Source organism: Trichechus manatus, unplaced genomic scaffold (genome assembly GCF_000243295.1).
Source record: "Trichechus manatus latirostris isolate Lorelei unplaced genomic scaffold, TriManLat1.0 scaffold00068, whole genome shotgun sequence".
NCBI lineage: Eukaryota > Metazoa > Chordata > Mammalia > Sirenia > Trichechidae > Trichechus > Trichechus manatus.
In genome coordinates, this window is record NW_004444004.1 from 10,554,758 (window position 1) to 10,567,928 (window position 13,171).

The following is a 13,171-nucleotide window of genomic DNA, read 5'->3' on the forward strand; positions in this document are numbered from 1 at the left end:
AATTTAGAGGGTTAATATGTTGTGGGGTTGTTAACCAATGTCATAAAACAACATGTGTACTACTGTTTCATGAGAAACTATTTGTTCTGTAAGCCTTCTCCTGAAGTACAAAAAAAAAAAAAAGTTTCACCTAAAGCACACACACACAAAAAAAGTTCAGGTTCTTCTAACAAAACCAATACAATTCTTACTAACATTGAATGAAGACCTGTGTTATTATTTGAGAAATAACAAACTTAATTGCAATAGCACCCCCTATGAACCAAGTTTTGCATTTGAACCCTGTGTCTTAAAATTAGACCATTTATTTTTAAAGACAAAGGAGGAAATTAGCATTGAATATTATACTATGTGCTAGCCATTTTGCTAAGTGTTTCACATAGACTATGTAACTGAACCCTTACCACAAACTGATCAGTATTGTTCTCCCATTGGAAGTTAAGTAAATTGCCCTAGGTCACATAACTGGTAAATGGTGGAGGCAGTTTTAATTTAGTTCCGTCTGACTCCAAAGCCTTCTGTAGATTACTTTATATAGGCTACTGTTTTTAAATACTCACATCAACCTTGTTAGCATCCCCATTTTATAGAGGAGGAATCTAAGGTGGTTTAGAGAATCAGCTACTTTATCAGAGAAAGTAGTGAATTTGGGACCCAAACCCAGCACTCTGTGACTCCACTACATCAAGATGCTTTAAAAATTATTCTGGTGGTTGTCAAAGTGCCGTCAAGATTTTGAGATGTTAATTGTGCTCTTTTTCTTTTTCTTTTCTAGGTGCCTTCTTAATACCTTATACGATTATGCTAGCCTTGGCTGGTTTACCTTTGTTCTTCTTAGAGTGTTCCCTGGGACAGTTTGCTAGCTTAGGTCCAGTTTCAGTTTGGAGGATTCTTCCATTGTTTCAAGGTTGGTTTTAAAGTGTTTTCCTTGTTGTCTATTTCTCATTGGTGTATTTGTGCTGCCCTCTCTACGTGGAAGAAAAAAGCATTTAAAATTTTGATGTGCTAAGGCAAAGAAGCATGCATTGTTGTTGCTTTCCTATATAGTTTGCCACAGTGGAATTTAAAAATCAAATTTTTATTTGTATTTCTGCTTATCTAGGGCTGCAGATATGTCTTGGGGATGGTTATGGAGGACATTAGAGAGGGTTGTAAGGGTGTCATTATTTTTCTCTTTTATCCTTTCAAATTCCCTTGTACATAGCCCTGTTGTGCACGAGCTCCATGGCTCTGGCTTTTTTCTACTTAAAGTGCAGCCTTTGTCTTACTGTTTTTGCATATCTTTCACATTGCCTGATTCAGAAAAGCTGAAGGGCAGGTCACTGTATTTTTTTCTTAAATGCTCCTAGTAGAATAGGGCACTGGTGAAGTTTAAAAAAAAAAAAAAAAAGCCTTGATTGTGATTAAAAATAAAACTGCCTTTCTGTCTGAAGATTAGATATCATTTTGGTATGTACTAGCTGCTGAAAACCATTTGTAAAAACCCAAATGCAACATCAAAAATAAATTCATAGTGGGGTGAATAGAATATTGTGCTGAAGTATTGGAGAAACTACCACAAAAGCTAGTCTCAAGCATAGGAGTTACAGTCAGTATTTTAAACTGCATTTTGAAACTAATGAGTTAAAGAAATTTTGCAACTTCAAAATCAGATTATTTCTGAGTTACTGAATCTTTTTTTACATGTACTTGTAAAAATATTGTACCGTATCCTTTCAAAACTTTAATCCAGACACTTCATTTTCTACCTATCAAAATATTGGTTTATCGATGAAGATGTAGGTATTGGTCATTAAGTAATAGGATATGAGTTTTACATTGTTTTTCCAAAAATAGCGCCCATTCTAACAAGAATTTGTAGACAGAATAAGAAACAGTAAAGGGCATGGGTTTGTTTTTTTTTTTTTAATGTGAATCTTGGTCTTCTGCCTTAGCCTCAAGACCTTTCTCTAATCAACTGAAAAACTGTCTCAAAAAGGCAATCATCAAAATAATTTTAAATTTGGGAAGTAAGCTGAAAAAAACACCAAACCCATTGCCGTTGAGTTAATTCTGACTCATAGCGACCCTATAGGACAGAGTAGAACTTCCCTATAGGGTTTCCAAGGAGCGGCTTGTGGATTCAAACTGCCAACCTTTTGGTTAGCAGCTGAATGCTTAACCACTGTGCCACCAGGGCTCCTCAGACAGTATTACCTCCCTCAAACAGTTATCTGAAATGGCCTTTATCAAAGATTTTGTGGAATTGGAGATGCAAATTTTTATGAATTAGCAAAGGAAAATGACTTTTTTATTTTAATTGTTCTCTTTTCCAGGTGTAGGAATTACAATGGTCTTGATATCCATTTTTGTGACCATTTATTACAATGTCATAATCGCCTATAGTCTTTACTACCTGTTTGCTTCCTTTGGAAGTCAACTACCATGGGCAACTTGTTCTCCTTCTTGGTCAGATGAAAACTGTAGCAGATCACCTATAGGTAAAAACATTTGTTTTTTAAATATTGTAAAATCTGTATCATTCTTTTATATTTTCTAAATAAGCCTAAAGGGTTAAATTCTCTAACCAATTTAGGTGCAATTTTAAGGGGGCCACAGGTCTTTGGGAAAGCAGAGTAAGGCATGTTTAATCTGAAAATTGATTAATGCGTATGTTAATCTGAGGGTAGCCAGCAAGGCTAAGGCATGCCTAGGAGTAGTTATTGCAGGCCCAAGGCATGGGCAGGAGAGAAGAGAAAATGAGACAGTGATAGAGCGATAAAGGTGCTACCTATAATAGTAGCAGCATGTCTCAGGAGACAGTAAGGGTTGTCTTTGTCATATGTTGCTAATCTTTGGGGTAATGTGGCATCAGTAATGAAGACTATTACTACTGGGATTACCTGTGCATGTTGTTTTTAGGTGCTGTCAAGTCGGTTCTGACTCATAGCAACGCTATGTACAACAGAACCAAACACTGTCTGGTCCTGTGCCATCCTCACAATCATTGTTATGCTTGAGCCCATTGTTGAGCCACTGTGTCAATCCATCTCGTTGAGGGTCTTCCTCTTTTTCACTGACCCTCCGCTTTACCAAGCAAGTTGTCCTTCTCCAGGGACTGATCCCTCCTGATAACATCCAAAGCATGTGAGACGAAGTTTCGTCATCCTTGCTTCTAAGGAGCATTCTGGCTGTAGCACCAGGGCTCCCACCTGTGTATATTAGAGAATAAATTTATAAAGATTTACCACATCTTTGGAATTTAAAGATGTTACTTCACCTATATAGGTTACATAAATTCATGTGCTAAAAGTTACTTAGAGTACTAAATCCCAACTAAAACAATTGTTACTCTATAGCTGTAATTGCTATAAACATAATCACAACTTAAAAGGGCAGAGATTTTCATACTCACCCCCAGCTTAGTAGTAGAAAAGATTTAAGATGTTGAATGTACATGGCTTATTCCATTTGTAAGATTTATACCCCACCTTCACTAAGGAAGAATTTATACAGACATTTAAATATTTTACCATTAAATTTTTTTTCCAGGAAAGTACTCTTCTGAAACTAAATATGTGTCTTTGTGTGTATTTTTTATAATCATTTTTTAGTAACTTTCTGTAATGTGAGCATAAACGCGAGTGAGATCATTCAAATGAATAAAAGCTGGGTAGACAACAACAATTTTACCTGCATCAATGGCAGCCAAGTTTATGAGCCTGGGCAGCTTCCCAGCGAACAATATTGGAAGTAAGTACACTAGATGATCTACTTCTTAAGCAGATGCTATTAACAAGTTTTTATAAACAGCAACAACATATTGATCAGCCCCTTTCTTAACTCAAATTGGAAAAAAAGGGGGATCTCGGTAGGTTACACTTTATTTAACTCAAATGCTTACCAATTCTGTGTGAGCTGGTGAGTAGTTGTTGTTGTTGGGTGCCGTTGAGCTGATTCGGACTCACAGAGGCCCCAGTTGACAGAGTAGAATTGTCCCATAGGGTTTTCTAGGCTGTAATCTTTATGGGAGCAGATCGCTAGGTTTTTTCTACCTCGGAGAGGCTGGTGCGTTAGAACTGCTGACCTTTCAGTTAGCAGCCAAGCACTTAACCATTGCGTCACCAGGGTTCCTCAAAAAATTAGCTCATAGTCAACAATTTGTCATTTATAAATTAGTTATTTAATATTACTGTCAGTAATGATTTATGGCACTACTTTAAAGAGAAAATATTCAAATTTTAGACTATGACAAACATGTTTTAATGGTAAATAGTTGGGCGATGAGTAGTATCTAGGGCAAAATTCATATTTAAAGCTGCAATTTCGTTATCTGATTTGCTTACAAATGCCATTGTGTGGTAAGACTAGATATTTTGGCTTATATTTACTTTTATTAATTTAAAATGATCTGTCTTGACTCACTTTACGCTATGTTGTTGTTGGTTGTCATGTAGTTGATTCCGACTCCTGGTGACCCCATGTACCTATTTTTACTCTTACTCAACTTCCTTCACTCTCCCCCTCAAGTTAGCTCTTCCTCATTCAATGTTAATGCCCTTTGTGACACTTTTAATTAAAAGTTCGCATCTTGAAATGTTCCCAAACATCAAGTTCAGAATTAAGATCCTAGATTCATGTATGTCCCAGTGAAAATGGTGAATTTTACAGAAAGCCTTTGAAAAAGGCATAAAAAATGGAACCATTTGGATTTGATGATATCTAGAAATGTGATGAATATGCAAAATATTTAATATAATTTTAAATATGTTCTCCTTTAACTTGAGAAAAAAATGTTACAATGAATAAAATGAAATAAACTGATGTAAGATTAGTTTCTTCACATAAAGGGGCTTTGAAATATTAGAAAAAAATCATAGGTTTAGGAATCAGTAGACCTTTTGTTCTGAGGTTTGAAACTTTGGATTGCTGCAGTTAACCCTGAAGTTCAGAGCCTGGCTATTCGATGAACTATTTTTGCCCCTCCATAAAGTAGTATCAATAAGAGGCTCATAGGTCTTTTAATTGATGTATTAATAAGATGTAAAACTCATGAAATGTCCTCTTGGATGAAAGCTATTACAATATTAAATCACCTAAATTTCAATGTATTTTTTTTAAGACAAGTGATTCTGTTCATTAAAGGTCTTATGTGTTTTCAGTAAAGTCACACTCCAACGGTCAAGTGGAATGGATGAGACTGGAGTAATTGTATGGTATTTAGCACTTTGTCTTCTTCTGGCTTGGCTCATAGTTGGAGCAGCACTATTTAAAGGGATTAAGTCTTCTGGCAAGGTAATTTGGAAAACCCAGTAGATGATAATGTAGCTACTTCTGATTTCATTGTATTTCAATGCTAAGCACTATCATATGCATGTTTTTTTCCAATAATGGGGGGAATATTCAAATGTGTGAAAAACTTTCCGTTAATTCTAAATAAACAGTCTAGATCTAAGTACATATTTCATATGACTTCTATTGTTAAAAACAAAGCATAACAAACAAAAACTAGTACTAGAGTTATACAGTCACTGATAACTTCGACCCTCCTAGCTGATACAGTACTCTGAGGCTTGAGGGTATATTTTAAAAATTTCTCTCCCACTATATAAATAAACATCTTGAATCGAATTATACATTGCAATGCTTAGTTTGGAAAGTCAAGATCCTTTATATATAGGGATAATAGTGTCAGGACTACCTTAGTTGGAGAGAGAGACAAAAATTGTACTATGCAATCAATCACTTAAGTTAAAGCTTGCCGACGTTGACTCAGAACCTTCTCTCTCAGAGAACAGGACTTTTTTGAAAAACATTCTGTTATATTTTCCCTCTCCATTTTATTTTTTAAATTTTCCAAGAGCATAATGACAATTTAAGAGAACACCATGAAATTTTCTCTGTGCAGTTGCACATATACCTATAAAAGTGAATGCTTATGTATTTGTAATGACTTGACTGAAATTTCCTTAAAGATGGGGGACAGGAATAACTGTGGATGGTATTTTTGTATTCCTGGTACATTTTATGGCACATTCAGTTAATGGTGAGTTGTAATGAGTCATGTTGCTAGATCAAGAAAACACTGAACATCATAAACCCAGTGGAAACTTTCCAAAATAATTTCTAATTGCACTTTTTTTTGAAACTCTTTGTTCCTTTTTTTTTTTTTGAAAGATTTTATTTTATGATCTTTTTTTTTTATTGTACTTCAGGTGAAGGTTTACAGAACAAATAGTTTCTCATGAAACAGTAGTACGCATATTGTTTTATGACATTGGTTAACAACCCCACGACATGTAAAGCCTCTCCCTTCTTGAGCTTTTTTTTTTTTTTTGGTGAAAATATACATAGCCAAAGATACACCATTTCAAAAATTTCTACATGCACAGTTCAGTGACATCGACTACGCTCTTCCAATTGTGCTGCTATTCTCACTTTAGATGAAGGTTTACAGAACAAAATAGTTTCTCATTAAACAGTTAGTACATGTATTGCCCTATGACAATGGTTAACAACCTCACAACACATCAACACTATCCTTACTCAACCTTGGGTTCCCTATCACCACCTTTCCTGTCCCCTTCTGCCTTCTAGTCCTTGTCCCTGGACTGCTGTGCCTCATTAGTCCCATTTGGTTTTATGGGGCTGTCCACTCCACGGCTGAACGGTGAACCTCGCAAGTGACTTCACCACTGAGCTAAAAGGGTGTCTGGGGGCCATACTCTTTGTTCCTTTTTGATGTTAATATTGAAAGAGTCAATTAATGGCCATTTACCCATGTGATTAATTTTTATTGGTTGCTGGATGACGGTATTTAAATCATCTCCTTGGGTATATTATCAAACACAGGACATCTATGGATCAAAGAAACCATCTACATTCATGAAAAATCAGCCTCAAAGGCGGTCTGTTCAACTGGGACCATGCTTTATTTGGACACAATGTTGAGTCTGATGCTGTGCTATCACACCCAACAATAGCTTTAAGGATAACAATAGCAAGTGTCCGTTAGTCACTTTAAAGAGCTTTCATGGGATTTGGGCATATACTAGGGAATTATTTTTCTTCTCCTTGGGGACTGAGTATATACTAACCATTGCAGGGTTTAAAATAAGTTCCCTTCCTACCTCAATGCAGTAACTTATAGAGATGAGAGATTCATTCCCCTCAGACATTGGTAAGGATCTATTTAGGAAAGCACTCCATTTAGATTTTAAGTTATCTCTGCTGATGTGTTGTTTATTTACAACATGAACCTGGAGAATATTACTTCATACATCAGGATGTTTTTGATAATGGATCATTTGAGAGTTGGGAGAAGAGAAAGAAAATTATGCAAACTTTAGTACTGGTGTCATCAGACTTAATTAATAACCATTTGAAATCTCCATTAGTTTTAGTTCACCAATCTCAACTGGCTAATAACTTTATTTGTATATAATTATACATCATGTTTTAAAAATAACCTATAACTCTTGATTATTTTCCTTGGTAGGTGGTATATTTCACAGCTCTTTTTCCCTATCTTGTCCTACTCATCCTGTTAATAAGAGGGGCAACTCTGGAGGGTGCATCAAAAGGCATTTCATACTACATTGGATCACAGTCAAATTTTACAAAACTTAGAGAAGCTGAGGTAAGAGACTGAATTTGGGTTTAAAATTATCTGAGGAGAAAAATATTAAAAACAAGTATCAAAAATCTCTGGTTGCATGTAAGTGTGCCATAGTATTATGTAGTAGATTGCAAAAAATATGCAATTAATTTTATTAGTGTTGTTGTCAACAAGGATGTCTAATTTAGCTCTTTAACATGACACTCATGCTGTCTTGTTGGATCTGAGATAATTATTTTTAGCAACAGATTTGAAAACTGTCATTCAAGTAACTGATTCAATTTGACCAAAAGTATTTTGGACTTATTAATATGAAAAAGAATCTTTCATACATAAATACCTCCAAATTGATGACTATGTAGGTGTGATTTACTGGATACAATTAATAGTAACTTTAAAGATTAGTTGAAAGTTGAGTGGTCTAATATACATTTTTAATTGTCTTTAAATTTTACTATCTTAAAAGTAAGATCAAATTTTGTCTAATGGATTATGAATTTAAAACACAAATTTAGCATGGATTAAGAATTCCATATACAAAACTATCACTTGTACTAGAAACATAAACATGTTCCATGAGTATCAATTGGGTAACCCTGTTTTAACTTTATTCCATCTCCAGATAACGGTTATGTGTATCCTGGGTACAAAAAATCTTTTACAATTTTGACTGAAGAGAATATTAACAATAAGTATACTCTATCGGTATAGCCTAATAATTATTTCACTTTTTCAGTAGTCACATAATTTTCTTGGCTCATAATCAGCTTCTGGCCAGCTAAAACCCCATAATCATATTCATGTTGAAATCAAGAAACACTGTTAATATCATCTACTATCCAAGTAGTGCTATTCAAATTAGAGATTAGTGTTAGTCTGCTGTGGTATTCTTTGTGGAACCAATGTTATTAATTTCTAACCAGTGCTGTTTTCTTTTCTAAATACTTACAAGCCGGATATTTTATTATTTGTTGTAGAAATTTTCTGGTAAACAATTTTGAAAATTGAGATGTCAGTTTCTCGTCTTTGGTTACCTTTCTTGTTGCTAATAATTTTCACACAATGATTAACCACCATAGCTCTAAAGTATTTTAAAAACTATGAGATTCTGTTATTTTAGGCTTGGAGATTAACATAGTTTGATGTGTCCAGAGGCCGTCTTAATTTATTTCTTCATTTAACTTGGCCTCATTCTTCTTAGCCTTGTTTGTTAATCACTTCCCAACTTGAAGACTATTTTCGGTGCTGAATAAGAAACAAATAAAATGGAAGTTGTGATTCATCCCTTTCTGTATGTTAGGTTATTAAATGAGATAAAATAAGTTAATATACTTTGGAAATTGTAAGCTACTATACAAATATGAACTAATGTACAATTATTTCAATTATTGCTGTTATTCTGAATTATTATAGTTCCAACATTTCCCTAAGAAATGGGCCCATTATTTTCTTAAATCTCAGAACTTTGAGCCTGGGCTTAGAACCAGTTCTTCCCGGTTCAGATATGACCGAGGAAACAAAACGAGAACAGACCTGAAATTTTAAAATTTGGTGAACCAGAATGATAACTAGTACGGGAAAAATTACAGGTTGAAGCCCAGCTAGAAACCTAATCTTCCTCTTAGAAAACAAGGGCAGCATACGCGTTGTACAGCAACCAAATCTGTTGCCCATTGGAAACAACGGTGCCCAGCTAAAAGATGGCAGCGGACCTTACCGCTTTGAATGTGCGTCACTCTCCACAGTCCTGCCAATATTCCAGTTTCAGGCATCAGGCTCCTGAAAGGGCTGACTACGTCTTTTCCGAGCCTCCCATTCCAGGGCTTCAACCCATAATTTTTCCTGTTCTGGTTATTGTTCTGGATCATACAAATTGTAAAAATTCAAATCTGTTCCAGTTTTACTTCATTGGCCATGACTGAATCGGTTCAAACCCATTCAAAGCCCTGCTTTGAGCACAGTTGAAAAGTCCTTCTGGTTGTCTCTAAGTGGCTTTTAGAAACTTCAGATCACCTGAGCTTTATACTTCCTTGAAATTATCCTGAAAAATTTATATTGGTCTGTGTTTCTGTGTCCTTATTATCTGTTTAAAAATCAGAGCTAAACTGAAAGCTCCTTGTGAAATATACAAGTTAATCCACTCTCCCTCCTGCAACACACACAATATCCCATTCCTTTTTCTTCCTGCTTTGGGTTTTCTAGCAATGATAACTTTTTTCTTAGGTTTTTTTTTTTATTATTCCTCGCAATCCATCTTCTAAGTATGGGATCATATCTCTCTATTTTTTCCCTTGAATATCTGAACTCTATTGAGATCTCTAGGAAGGTAGAGAACCATACACGTTTATAGCTAGACGGGACGTCAGATTATTTTACAAACTCCTTCATTTTACAGTGACGAAACAGACCCAGAAAAAATCAAATGTAGTTAAGTTTACATAACAAATTGGTGCAACTCGAATTAAGATTTCCTAATCCCTAGTCTAACAATCTTGTATGTACTTACAAGATTGGTGGCTATAGAGATTATATATCAACAGTTTGGACTTTCTCTTTAAACACATCATGGTATGCAATAGAGTATTCAAAAGCATTTTTACACAACCCAGCCCTGCCACACCCACTTTCAGGTCCCCCTACCTTACTTATGCTTACAGAATGTACCTAGTGAAAGAGGCTCAAAAACCAACATAAGCGTATTATTCGTCTCTCAATATGGCAATTGCCCAAAAAATAAGAGCCTTGCTTTTCTTTTTTTTATTGTACGTTAGATGAAAGTTTACAGCGCAAGTTAATTTCTCATTCAAAAATTTATACATGTATTGTTTTGTTACATTAGTTGCAATCCCCACAATCTGACAGCACACTCCTCCTTTCTACCCTGGCTCCCTGTGTCTATTCGACCAGTTCCTGTCCCTCCCTTCCTTCTCATCCTGCTTTTGGATAGGAGCTTCCCATTTGGTCTTGTATATCTGATTGAACTAAGAAGTACATTCCTCACGTGTATTACTTTTTGTTTTATAGTCCTGTCTAATCTTTACCTGAAGAGTGGGCTTTGGGAATGGTTATAGTTCTGGGTTAACAGAGCATCTGGGGGCCATAGTTTCGGGGGTTCCTCCAGTCTCTGTCAGACCATTAAGTCTGCTCTTTTTATGTGAATTTGAGTTCTGTTGTACATTTTTCTCCTGGTCTGTCCGGGACTCTCTGTTGTGTTCCCTGTCAGGGTGGTCATTGGTGGTAGCCGGCACCATCTAATTCTTCTGGTCTCAGGCTGGTGGATTCTCTGGTTCACGTGGTCCTTTAGTCCTTTGGGCTAGTATTTTCCTTGTGTCTTTGGTTTTCTTCATTTTCCTTTGCTCCAAGTGGAAAAGGACCAACTGATGTATCTTAGATGGCCACTTGCAAGCTTTTAAGACCCCAGGTGCCACTGTGTGGGATACCGTAACTGTGGACAAGGCATTCTGTGAATCCATGGATGGTAGTTTTGGCAGAGGCATTGTGTGAAAGGAAGGCAAATCCATATCCAGGGTAAGTGTCTATCCCAGTAAGAACAAAACACCATCCTTTCCATGATGGAAGTGGTATGTGTAGAAGATTTTCTTTATAAACTATGTTATGCCAATTGACCTAGATGTCCCCTGAAACTATGGTCCCTAGGCCCCAGCCCCGGCTACTCTGTCCCTCAAAGTATTTGGATGTGTACAGGAAACTGCTTTGCTTTTGCTTTCATCCAGTTGTGCTGACTTTCCCTGTATTGTGTGTTGTCCTTCCCTTCACCGAAGTTGATCCTTGTCTACTGTCTAGTTAGTGACTTCTCCACCCTCTCCCTCCCCATCCTCGTAACCATCAAAGAATGCTTTTTTCTGTGTTTAAACCTTTTCTTGAGTTTTTATAATAGTGGTCTTATACAATATTTGTCCTTTTGTGACTGACTTATTTCACTCAGCATAATGCCCTCCAGATTCATCCATGTTGTGAGATGTTTCGGGGATTCATCGTTGTTCTTTACCATTGCATAGTATTCCATTGTGTGTTTGTATGCACCATACTATGTTTATCCATTCATCTGTTGATGGACATGTAGGTTGTTTGCAACTTTTTTGCTATTGTGAATAGTGCTACAATGAATATGGGTGTGCGTATGTCTATTAGTGTGACAGCTCTTACTTCTCTTGAGTATATTCCTAGGAGTGGGATTGAAGAGCCTTGCTTTTCTAATATGATTTTGTTGTATTTGAGTGAAATAACCTTGATCTCTCTCTCTCTTGATCTATCTTTCCATCCATCCATCCAACTTGCTTCATATTGGCTTCCTGCTGTTATAAAGCAATTATAGTGTGATGATAACCTAACATCAAGCTATAATCTGAAGATCTAATAACATTTATTTTACTCCCTAACAACTTTGTTTCTATTGAAATTGGAAATATATTATATACCTTTCAAGGGGAAAATATTATTTTCAACTTCCGTATAAGAAAGTGACTATCAATTGATGTTTGTTTTCAATAATAATAATAATAGTAGTAGTAGTAGTAGTAGCTACCATTGAACAACAGCTAAGTGCTTTTATGTGTTATCTCTTTAATTCTCATATCATCCCTAGGACATTATTATCTTCATTTTATAGATGAATAAATAGGCTGAAAGAGGTTAAAATAAATTTAAGTCAAAGAGAGTGAGAGGTATTAGATACAAACTTTATTCTTTATGATTCCAGAGCCAGAACTCTTAATCACCATATTATATTGCTTTTCACTAACCAATCCTATTTTAAAATGGACTAAAAAGACACATTTGCCAAAATACATGCCAGCCCTATTATTTGACATCTGCACAATTAGATTTATGCTTTGGGGGTAATGGATTATTGTGGATTAGTTTCTGAGATTAATTATTGTCCTTTAGCAAAGACATAGGAGAGGTAAATTGTAAAAGGGAGAATATTAAAGGGGAAGGATTAGATGAAGAGTGTAGAGGACTTCTTAAAGAGATGAGGCCTGCTACATGAGAGACCCTAACCAAAACATGGAATGAGAGAACTAGGTGATCTAAGGAGTATCTAAACATATCATCGGTCTTCAAAAACAGCCTAGTACTAGTCTTAAGAGTTAATATTCTTTTATTGTCCCTAAATTGGTATGTAGAGCCAGTAGATTTCCAGTAAATTTCCCAGCAGTTTTCTATGTAACTTGAAAACTAATTCTAAAGTGTATACGGAAGAGGAAAAGACCAAAAAGCCAAGGCATTTCTGAAGAAGTGAGGAGGACTTGTCCTACTAGACATAAAACAATATTATAATGCTGTAGTAATTAAAATGGTCTTAGCATAGGTATAGATATATAGACTAGTGAACAAGAAAGTAATCTCACAGAAATATCCCTAACATATGGGAGTTGATATGTGGCAGAGGTTATGGTGGAGATAAGTGGGAAAAAGATAGTCTATCCAGTAAATGGTTCTTGGACAACTGATATTTCATTTAGAAAAAAAAAATGAAATGGGATTTCCACATCTTAATATGCATATTATCAATTTCAGGTGAATTAAAACCTTATAATTAAAAACTTTAAA

At 35.6% G+C, this 13,171-nt stretch overlaps 1 protein-coding gene across 1 annotated transcript in view; it reads left to right on the forward strand.

Moving 5' to 3' along the window:
- Positions 1-13,171, forward strand: part of SLC6A14 (solute carrier family 6 member 14) — a 39,267-nt gene that overhangs the window by 11,662 nt on the left and 14,434 nt on the right. Inside the window, exons 3-7 of the mRNA XM_004379795.1 lie at positions 776-907; positions 2,316-2,480; positions 3,594-3,732; positions 5,142-5,274; positions 7,478-7,618. Of these exons, the coding sequence (XP_004379852.1) occupies positions 776-907; positions 2,316-2,480; positions 3,594-3,732; positions 5,142-5,274; positions 7,478-7,618 (710 nt within the window). The remainder of the gene's footprint in view (positions 1-775; positions 908-2,315; positions 2,481-3,593; positions 3,733-5,141; positions 5,275-7,477; positions 7,619-13,171) is intronic.